We start from the raw sequence: 11201 nt of genomic DNA on the forward strand, positions 1-11201 counted from the left end.
TGAATAGCTTACAGCTTAGGCACAGCATAGAAGGGGCAAGTACATTTTAGGTCTTAGGAGAATAACTTGCAATTTACACCAGTGGAACTGAGGGCAGTTCTCTCCTGGCCATACATGAATTTTCCATGTGGACCATTCTGTCTTTGCCCATGATGGCAACTGTCCTTTTCACTCCAAATAAGCCTTTGGAGTGAAACAGCCACAGCCCATTCCCAGGGTAATTCCCACTGGTGTCATTGTCTGAGGCTGTGTGTTCAGGGATGCAGTTATGGTGTGAGCCATGGGCTGCTACAATGCCCCAATTAACTGAAAACACTTGTCTATTTTATAATAATGTTATAATAATACTTTGTCCTTCCTGTTAAGAACTCAGGGGACTCCACAAACCTGAGTGAATGGCCCACGTCATCAGGAGGGATGGAAAAACAAGAGCCCAGTGCAGTGACTTGCCAAAGGTTATAGAGAGAGAATTTGGCAGAGCTTGGAGGGGAACTGGTTTTTTACTTGCTCCAGTGCTTTGCTTCAACCCCTAGACCTGGCAAAAGGAGGAAATACCACTGCTCTCTTTGTATAATATTTGTGAGGTGCTTGCATGCTCTGCCAACATGTACAGGCTCAGTCACTTCCTCCTTGAGGAGAGTGGCTGGCAAGCAGAACTCTGGCCCTTGATATCGATATCCAGGGCCACTCCTGCCCATGCAGTGACCCAGGATTGCTCAGGACAGCTCGAAGTCGGCATGTCCAGCACGCGGTGAAATATTGTGTTACATACCAGCCCCGATTCCAAGAGCTCTCCCATGGTACCAAGAGATGGGGCTTATTAGCTCCTGCCTGGTGCTGTGCCGTGGCTCTTCCTGGAGCCTGCTTGGGATCTCTGCAGCACGGTGTGTCTGAGGAATGTATTTAGAGACCCCTGTTATCAGCTAGGGATAGGAGCTGTTTCTTCAGTATTTTCCTCCCACTCCAAGCTAAAAATACAGCACGGTTAACTTGTCATTTGATCACAGTAAATGCTCTGCTGAAAGAAATTACTTTAGGTGTCTATTGGCAGAATTTATGGCCTGGGCAAGTCTCTGCAGAAGGCCTGTCCAGGTTGAACACAGCTGACTGAATGCAATCTATTTGCATGCCCTGGGCTTATCTTCCCAACCATCGGAGCAGAACGTGGTTACAGCACCAGCTTGGCACAGATTGTTGCTGCCACCAGCCCAGGAGTCCCCTCCTCCCCGCTGGGCAGCCTGACGAACCGGATTCTGCTCCTGGTGTAAATCCAGAGTAATAGTGACCTTGGAGGAATTCCGCTGGATTTACACTTGAGCAGGTGATGTCAGATCTGGGCTGGTTCCTGCTGCAATCGAAAAGTGAAAGCTCCCACAGGTTTCTTTGGGCTGTGCAAGGCCCTGTGGTGCCAAACACCAAAGCCAATGGCATGACTTGGCCAGTCCCCAGGGGAACATAGGACACCACAAGAGCTTAATGAGGTGGATGGAGGTGCTGGGGACAGTCTTCTTCTCTGGAGCATAAAGCAGGAGCTCCAGCACAGACCTGGAGCCACCCCTCACTTGAGGCTGTGCTGGGTCTCTCGGTGCCTCCGGAGATCCACCTTGCGCTGGAAGCCCTTGGCACAGAGCTCGCAGCTGAAGGGTTTGAAGCCGGTGTGTTTGCGGCTGTGGGTGATCAGGTTGGAGCTCTGGCTGAAGGCTTTGCCACACACCTGGCATTTGTGGGGCTTCTCCCCTGCAGAGCACAGAAAATGGTTTAAAAAATGCTTTAACAGGTGAAGGAAGGGAGGCAGAAATGCATTTTAGCAGAGTCAAACCTGACTGGCTGTGCTTGGGCATCAGGGTGCTGCCAGCCCAGCTCTCCTGGTGATGTGCCTGGATTGTGATCCAGCACCAGAGCCTGGGAAGAACAAGGGACAGTCCTCTCCAGCTGAGTAACCCATTCCCTGCATCCAGGGCTCAGTACAGCCACAACATGCACCAGAGGCTGGTCAATAACCACTTCCTTGTCAGGCAGATGTGCTTCAGCCTCCTGCTGTCTCACCTCACATGGAATAACGACTTTCCAGTGCCTCTGGATACTTATCCCCAGTCCAATACCTCTGTGTATGGGGACACCTCTGTGTCTGGGGACTGTGTACGTGCATCAGCATGATGGGCTCGAATTTTCATTTTCCTCTTGGAATATTTTGTTTCTCACCTGTGTGGATGTACGTGTGCTTCTTCATGTCCGACTTCTGGTGGAAGCGCTTCCCGCAGTACTGGCAGGGATAGGGCCGTGTGTCCGAGTGGATCAGGAGGTGAGTGGAGAGGGTGGAGGAACGTTTGAATGTCTTCCCGCACATCTTGCACTCAAAGCTTCTTTCCTGTTGGGGAAGGAAAGTCATGGGATGTCTGAGGCTGCAAGACATGTGACAGAGCTTGAAGAGGGATGAGAATTGTAGATTTGATAAGCAAATCTCCTTGGCTCGTGGACTGATAATGCTGGGTGCAGCACAAAGGGAATGCAGGGAGGGTTCATTATGGAAATGGATCACGTCTTGTGATCCAAACTCCTGCACCCTTTAGCAGGAGGTGAGGCACAGAGGAGTGAGTAGCAATGATCCTCCCTTCCCTTCCAAGGAATTCTCAAGGGCAGTCTGAGATTTGTGAGACCAAGAGCTATGACCTGTGGTTTTCAGAGCTCCTGTCCTTGTCACTGTGCTACAGGAAAGGCATCACGTTTGTAATCTAGGAAGTGTCACTTCCTCTGTAAGAGATTAAGCAAGAGCTGAGGTCCAGAGCTGGTTGTCTGGAACCATGCCACCCACCTGGGAGTGAATGTTGGTGTGCTGCTCCAGGCTCACAGCGTGCCCAAAGGTTTTGCCACACACTTCACAAGCAAAAGGACGGGTCCCGCTGTGAGACCTTCGGACATGGACCTCCAGTCCGTGGGGAGTGGAGAACACCTGCAAAATGAAAGGCCAGTGATTTTTTTTTTTTGACATAAGGTGGCTGTGCTTCCATCTCTGTCTTCAATTCCTTCTCTTTATTTAATTCTCCCCTCTGTGAGAACTCACGTGAACTGCAGCATTCCCAGTGCCTTTGTACTTGTTCTGACTTTGGGCCCCACTCTGAGCCACACACTTTGGTGTGACCCAGTGAAGAATGGGTTTCATACTTCATGTGTGCAATGAAAATCCCTCCAGGCCCTCCCCATGCCAGAGGTTCTTATCCAACACACACCTTGTTGCACTTCATGCAGTGGAAGGTCTCCATGTCTGAGGAATAATGCAGGCTGTAATCCAGGGGGGGCTCAGTGCTTGGCAGGAGGTGGCTCCCATACAGGCTCACGGGGTGCTCCAGGAGAGCTGACTGCATGCTGGAAGACATCTGCTGGTAGCTGTATGGCACATGGAAAGCATCCCAGGAAAAGCCAGCTTTGTAGAAGGTTGGGGTGCTCGCTGTGTTAGTGCAGTCCTTGATCTGCAGCCCTGGCATGGCCATCTCTGAGTGTTCAAAGGAGAGGGACAAGTGAGTGTCACACCATTGCCTGTAAAAAAGTTCCCCATCTTGTCTGACCTCAGGAGCTGCAGTTGGCAACTTCTCCTTGATTCAAATCCTGATTCCTCAGGTAAAGCTCCTATTACGACTTTGATTTCAATCTGAGGAAATTTTATGGCAAAGAATGCCATGGAAATTTTATGGTTAAGGGAATATTAAGCCCCCGCTAGCCCTCCTTGACAGGGTGTTGGAACAAGTATCCTGTGGGCACTTGCCTTGACCCACATAGCACAGAGCTGCATTAAGATGGGAAGGCTCATTCATTGGGAATAACAGCATTATCCTTCATTCTTTCTGGTCTAGACCAGAACTGTAAAGGGAAATACAGAATGCTCCTAATTGAGCTCTGCCTGTGACAAGTTTGGCCATTGATGTCAAAATAAGAGCTGCCATTTACTGAAAATGTGGGCCCAGTTTTAGGAACTCCATAATCAGCTCAGCCCTGACCTCCTTTGCAATTGGGATTTTGGGTGGCCAACCTTGAGCCGAAGGGCCTGGCAGCATCCTGCTCAGGTACTGGACAGGGACACTTTCTTCTTTCAGTTCAGGTGGGTCCTTCTCTTGTCTTGGAACCACACATTTCAGGTCCTGTTTCTTGATGTCCTCTGGTGTCCTGTCTCCTGTGGCTGTAACACAGCGGGGTCACAGTTATGTCACAATGATGTCATTCTTGCTGTTACAAGAAGAGTCTGTTTAGGTGAGTTTTGTACTCATGTGTGAACTCATGCCTGGACACAGCTCATGCTCAACTCCCTGAGGAAGTGCAGAGTCGTGCAATCAGGATTCAAAGTCTGCCCATTGCTGACAAAGGGAAGTTCTAAGCAGGGTGAAATTAGGTAAGGTAGAGGGGGGCAGAATGAGATGATAGGATACTTGATACCTGATGTAGTTAGAGAAAATCAATCCTAGAATTACATCTGTAAGAATAATTTCCCTATTTTAAACCATTTCTGTTTGTGTGGGTAACTAGCAATCACTAACTTATTAACCTCCCCACCCGTCTCCTGAGAGAGCTGGGTATTGTTAACCTGGATTTACGGACAGCCAAGCAGGGAAGCAGAGAGGGGAGGCAAGCCCTCAGTGTGAGCCTCGTCTCCTCCTGCCCACACTCCCACTGATCTCTCCGTGCTTGTCCCAGCTCCTAAAGACCCCAACCAACCCTTGTTAAACTTTGTAGTAAAAATCTGAAATGGACAGAGGTCTTACATGTGTCTCCTTTCTGCTGGAGATGGGACAGATCTGCTGAAGGACAGTATTTATCTGTTGTCCAAACCTGCCACTGCACCAGAGAGACACAACAAATGCCCGAAGGATGATGGAAGGAATGGAAACTAAAATGTCCCCTCCTTTCTTTTTTATCAAAGTTATCTCAGGGCTAGACTCTAATTTGATAGCCAGGGCTAGAACAAAGGGTAAATTGATCCTAAATTTGAATAAAGAAAATTTGAATGGTGCCTGAAGGAAGAAGATAATACCCTGGCCCTGCCACTGCTTGGATGGCTGTGGGAGAGCGGGAGCAGGGGGAGGACAGCAGGGAGAGGCAGAACTGTGTTGGGTGGTGTTAGCACAGCACACAGCAGCTGTGAGCGTGCAGGACTCCTCACCAGCAGTGTTGGGGTATCCCCAGTATTTTCTCACTCTGGCTGTAACCTTCCTTGCAAATCCTCAGGAAGAGGTGGTAACACCCTGAGGTAGAGAAGATGCAGTCCAGAGGGAATGTGGGCAGTGAACACAGGAAACTGGAGATGGACGTGGCAGAGTTGTGAGTTTGTAGAACACTGACAACCAAGCGCAAGCTCTTTTCCCAGCTATTAGTGGCCTGAAGTTGTCCATTTTTCCCAAATGTGACCAACTCCACACAGCATCTTATATCTCAAATCTCCCCAGCAACCAAGCAGGAAACAAAAGGAGGATCTAAATTTGGGTTCAGTGGGATGGTGTGGATTTGGTGTAGAGAAAGGACACACAGGAAGGGATCAGTTTGCCCTTAGACTGATGCCCCTGTGTGAAAGCCCCTGGATGCTCTTTAGCTCACTCATCCTGCTCCCTTAGCTGCCTACTCAGTTATGGATTTACCTTGGTGTGTTCCTGCATGCCCAGTGGATGGATTGACTCACCAGGGAAGGGAGAGGTGACCGGACCCCACGTGAGTACTGGCAGGTCATCTTCCACACAGCGGTGCTGGTGATAGGTGTGAGCTTTTTTGCTCTTCACCAAAAAGGAACGTGGCATCTTCCATTCACTTTCTGGGATGAAACACAGACACACAGCAGGTAAACCTCTATGGCTTGGGGAGTAACTTCCCATTTGTTCAGATTAAGTGCACTCTGTAAAAATCACACTTCACAATCTACCCCAGGCTGAGGCAAAAGATTACAGTGACCTTTATGTTGTAGCTGGAGAAACAGGGACAGGCTTAACCTGAGAGCTGTTACAGACCAAAACTCTCTGTGCCAGACATGTTGGAAGCCAAGATCTGTCTCTCATAGTCCTGCAGGACAGGCTGTGTCTCCGATCTTTTCCTCCCTGAGAGGACACAGTGGCAACCACGGGTTGGAGATCCCCACTGGAGAAAGTCTGAGTGTTTGTGCTGCACCTGGAAGGGCCCAGTCCCAAGCCATGGGCTGGGCTCTACTGTGAAATTATTATATAAACAATAGTGATAGAAACAACATCAATAATAGGAGAGAGACAGAGGGAAATCCCTGCAGAATGATGTGTGGAGGATTTCCCTCTTGCTTGAGCAGTTTGAGTTCTGGCTGACAAACAGCAATGGAGCCGAGGCAGAGCAGGAAGGCTGGGAGAGAAGTCACCTTTTGGACCCAACTCAAATATTTCAGACCGTTGAAATGGCGGGTGAGGGACAAACATAAAATGCTGAAATTTAATCATACCAAATTCTCTTGCAATGCAAGTGTTATCTTTGCCACCCAGAACCCAGCCCGCCCTGTGCCCGCTCCCTGGGGCTGGTAACTGCTCTTGTGGAGGCAGGGTGGCAGCAGGGACGATGGTGTGTGCAGTAATATCAGCTGGTGCCTTATTTGCATATGTATTTGCATGTTCCCTTGTAATTGTTTAGGATAGTGGCACTAAAAACAAATCTTGCTATATTTCATTTGAAAAGTCAGCACTAAGTCCTGGCTCTCTGTTGACTGGAAACTGTGTTACTAAGTTCTGTTCCTTTCTGAGCGCAGTTCAGTTGAACCTAGTTACTTACTAACTAAAGAAAACCCCCCAAAATCCATAAAGTTTGCTCCTGTTAAGCAGGAATGACATGAAATGTCTGTCCAAGGACAGAGCAGTCCTGGAATCCCAAACACACAGGGATGGAAAGGTCTGTTTCCCAGCTTTCAGAAGTGCCTGTACTACCCCTTCATGCTAAATATAATTACAGAGCACAGTGGGGTTTTGTTTAAAGGTTTGAGGGCCACATTTATAGTGGTGCCTAAAGCTGTGGGATTCCCACAGCCAGGTCTGCTGGGGACAGAGGGATTGCCAGGGTGCCCCCAGCCCAGCCACCTTTGGATATGCTGCTGTCTTTTTAAATCCCATTGTTCCACCTATGATTTCAGGGATAACTCTTGTTGGCTCTGACCGTTTTTTCTTCTGAAATGACTCACCTGTTTTTCTTCATCTTTTTCCAAGAAATTTATGTGTAGCTTGAGATGAATAATAGAAAGCTGAGGCCAAGAGTAGATTTTAAATTTAATTTTAGAAAAAGGACAGAACAGTACTGAGGATGAACCATAAGTAAGCCCTTGAGGGAAGGGGCACTGAAGTACACGGCTGCTTTTTGCTCTCCTGGAACTCTCTAATGAGGTTCATTCAAAGTGTTGTGAAGAGTCTGTGCCCAGTGAAAAGCTGCAGGCACAGAAATAGCTCCAGCTCAGTGCAAACATGGGAGTGCTCTGCAGTGGGTTATAACCCTTCAGCAGCTCTGCTCAACCCGTGTCCCTCCCATTCCAGCAGCACTGCTGAGCTCTTGGTCAGTCCCAGCTGAGGTACCTGTGCATGGACCCAGCTCTGCCTTATAGACCTGCCCCAGGTGAAAGTGCTGCCTCAAACCCTTCAGACATGGAATTTCCACTCATGTCACAGGGATTTTCCCATGTGGTGGGGCAGGACTGTGTCCACAACAGGAGGTATTCATGCCAGGATTCTTCAGACATCAGATTTCTCTGCCTGAATTAACCAGTTCCTTTCCCTGGGCTTCCTCCACGGTGGAGGAAGAGGCTCTGGCAGTGGGTAACTGGCTGTAGGGTGAGAGCCTGCATCCAGCTGTGCCTGCTGGAACAGCCACTCTCCTTGCCCTCAGGCTAGAGAATCCTGGAGAATCCTGTGGCAGCAGCTGGGCAGCTCAGCCAGGTAAGTCAGAGGACTGGAGAAGGGTGGTTTAAGCAATCCAGTTATATGGCAGTGCCCATATGCCAAGTACAGACAGCACTAAGTACAGCCCCTCTCTCCTGGTGGCGGTTGAAAGAAGATGTCCATGAATAAAAAGAATCTTTCTGGATGTGTTTGCCCCAGCCTTTGTAAAAGTCAAATTTGGTCCAGTATCCTGACTGCTGATAAGGGCCACGACTGAGCACAACGATCTTTAATGGACTGAACGTTGCAAAAGGAAGTCACCTTCCCCCACCCCATTTTACAGAAAAAAAAAGGAACTGGGAGCCCAAAGCAGAGTTAATTAACAACTGCACTGGACTGGCTTTGTGATTCACACAACCAGGCTAGAGGAAAGCTACAAGCAGAGATTGTGGGAGGGAAAGCACTGTTTTTCCTCGAAACTCCAGATTATCTGTAGCAAGTGATCAGCTGCTCCTAATGGCTCACTGTATTTCCCAGGAAAAGCAGTGCTATGGACAATGGACCCTGCTACGTTTTAGGGTTATTGAAGCTTCTGGCAGAATGTAACTTCAACCTTTTTCTGAAAATTAAACTTTCTTTTTCTGGAGTCTGTTTCTTTCAGCCCCTGTGGCAGCAGTTTCTACCTGGACTGGTAAGTGCACAAGAGAATTACTGCTTGGGCAGGAGTGCCCATCCAAAATGGAAGTGTTCTGGCATTTTTATTCATTCAGTATAGGATATAAACCAGTAGGTGGCTAGAACTGACATTCTTATTTGCTTGCCATTCATGCAGCTTTATAATAATGTTATAATGTGCACTGAGGAAAAGACAGCAGGAGCCAAGGGGAAAAAAGCTGCTCCACTATTTTGGGTACCTCACCTAAGCACCTTAGAAGGGTTTCTTTCACCAGTTATAAATTCCCCAGTCAGATCTGAAAGCAGATCCAGCATTTGCATGTTCAAACTCCAAGTTCCTTCATCCTCAGCGATGCTTTTGGGTGATTTTGCAGAGTATCTCAGGTAAACCTCTAATGGGACCCTGAAACACAGTGAATGGGTCCAGTTTTTTTTCTTTAGGGGTGGTTTCTGACTCCAGGACCCTCATTTTACTGGATCCTGTGTTCCTCATGAAGCCCTAACTCTCACTTCAATGCACCCCAGCTCTCAGTACCCAAACCCACAGGACTGGTCCTTTGATGTAATTTAGAGGAAATTCATACTCAGTGAATTAGGTTATGAAGCCTTCGGTGGGGACAGTGCTTGCAGGATTGTGCCACGCTGAACCCAATTTGCAGTGAAAGATCCATTCTAAATCTGACTTGCATTTTTCTCTAAATTCAAGTAATTGTGTTTTCAGATTTACAAGGTTAATTTTAGAGACTAAACACTTTCTCTTGCTACACTCAGTGAAACTTTAAGTTTTAACTGGCATTACATTGCTAGTACTCACCAGTAATACATTACATCATATTTCAGATAAGTTGATGAGCATACAAAGGTTTAGGCTAAAAAAAGCTCTTTCCTTTCCATTGCTTAACTTATATTTATATATTAATATTGCTTTTTTCTGCCTTTTTTTCCCTCTTTTTTTTTTTCTGGAAAAAGTGAAGCTTCCAAAAATACAGAATAGCTTATCTTTCAAAAGACTGCATTTTTGAAGAGAAAAAAGTGCAAAGTAGAACACGATGTGTCTGTGTTTTAAGAGCCCAAATAAAATAAAATAAAATAAAATAAAAGGTTTTATGGACTCCTGACTCTTCAAATATAAAGTCAAATTTGAAATAATTTCAGCTCTTTATAACAAAATTAATCATGTCTTCACTAGTCCACCCTTGCAAAATCGAATGCACTTGGGGAGAGTAATTTAAACATGACTATTTTAGTGGAAAAACAAACAGGACATTTTTAATTCCTGTGGTAAGACTGGATAAATGGACATTATGGCAAGGGCAGCAAATTATGGTGGTAATTTTGCCCAAGAAGTTGAACAGAAATGCTGGTATAGCTGCAACACCCAGAAAAAAAAAGTATTTAGACTGTAATTGCAGCATTTGTTCTCTAGAAAGCTCACGTAGCTCTCTGTGATGTTGGGAATGCCACTGGCTTTAGGAAACTTTGCCTTAGGCATCCATGGATGGAATTATGCAGTGCAATCTCCCAAATTCCCTATCTCCTTAATGTACAGATGCACTTTCGAAGTGAACTTGCAAATCATTTGCTTCCCTGCTTAATGTATTGAATCAATCTTGTGATATGAGAAGCTCCTATAAATAGCTAATTCCATATGCTAAAAATTGTTAGATTAATCAGCCTATATTAAAAAAGGATGGAGAAATAATAAAAGATGGATTTGAAGCAAAAATCCTGAATGGGAGAGACCGAATTGTCATCTAGAAAAACTGGCACAGGTGATGGCAGCCGAGGTGTGCTGCTCTCTGAATGGAAAGGTTTGGCCCTATAAAAGAACAATTAAAAGGAAAAACACAGTTTGCCCTCTCCTCAACAGCAAAATAAAACACTCTACAGCTAGAAACTGCTCCTGCTGATGGAGCTGGCTGGGACAGGTACCTGAAAACATTGTCACATCTCTTCTATTTTTTTTCTGTTACCATTTTCAAATGTGAAAGTGAAGTACATGTCGTAATTTTAAAAGGTTCAATTCAAATGAGTCAAGTGCACTATTACCATAAAGGAATCCTCAAGACAAGTGGCTTAGGCAGTGGAATACATTACATATTTGCAAACACAAGCAAAGAAGAGGAAGGAGGAAAAAAGCTTAGAAAAACATATCAGAAAAATGAGAAAACCAATGCAATTAGAAGTGTTTAAAAGAATAAATCAATCACCTGTTTGAGGGACTTTGCTTTACTGGATTTGCCTTGAAATCTCCCCAGACAAGTGAGACGTCGTCTTCTCTCAGGACTCCTCTTCCACTTTCTCACTTGGTCGCAGTCGGCTGAAATAGATACTTCTCCTTTTTTCTCTCTGTTTTTTTCCCCCTGTTCCCCTCCCTGATTTTTCAATCAGATTATTTGTGTCAAAATCTGGCGGTGAAGAAACAGCCAATAAGAGGCAGAGCCCAGAAAGTATTTGCTTATCAAAACTTCCCAGGACTTTGAAAACTTGAAGAGACTTCACGATGCCCAGCTCGAAGCCCTGGGGGCAGCACCCTTCACTTTTGGGGGCAGCTTTGCCTTCTGCAGGAATACTCCTCTGCCCTATTGACAAAGAACATGACACAAGAAATAATGTACTGAGCAGGCATTTGTTGTTTTGCTTTTTCCTTAAAAAAAAATAAAATAAAAAAAG

At 46.3% G+C, this 11201-nt stretch overlaps 1 protein-coding gene across 1 annotated transcript; it reads right to left on the reverse strand.

The window, feature by feature from the left end:
- Positions 1-1558: 1558 nt before the first annotated feature.
- GFI1B (growth factor independent 1B transcriptional repressor) lies at positions 1559-10824 on the reverse strand (the record flags this gene model as incomplete). The annotated part of the gene is made up of 7 exons (XM_082295112.1): positions 10739-10824; positions 5663-5791; positions 4025-4171; positions 3228-3490; positions 2813-2950; positions 2203-2368; positions 1559-1737 (listed from the first exon to the last, which is right to left on the reverse strand). The coding sequence occupies exons 2-7, from the start codon at positions 5775-5777 to the stop codon at positions 1559-1561; spliced, it is 1008 nt and encodes a 335-aa protein (XP_082151238.1). The 5' UTR covers positions 5778-5791; positions 10739-10824.
- Positions 10825-11201: the final 377 nt, after the last annotated feature.

Source organism: Coloeus monedula (assembly GCF_965178545.1).
Source record: "Coloeus monedula genome assembly, chromosome: 21".
NCBI classification, from domain to species: Eukaryota; Metazoa; Chordata; class Aves; order Passeriformes; family Corvidae; genus Coloeus; species Coloeus monedula.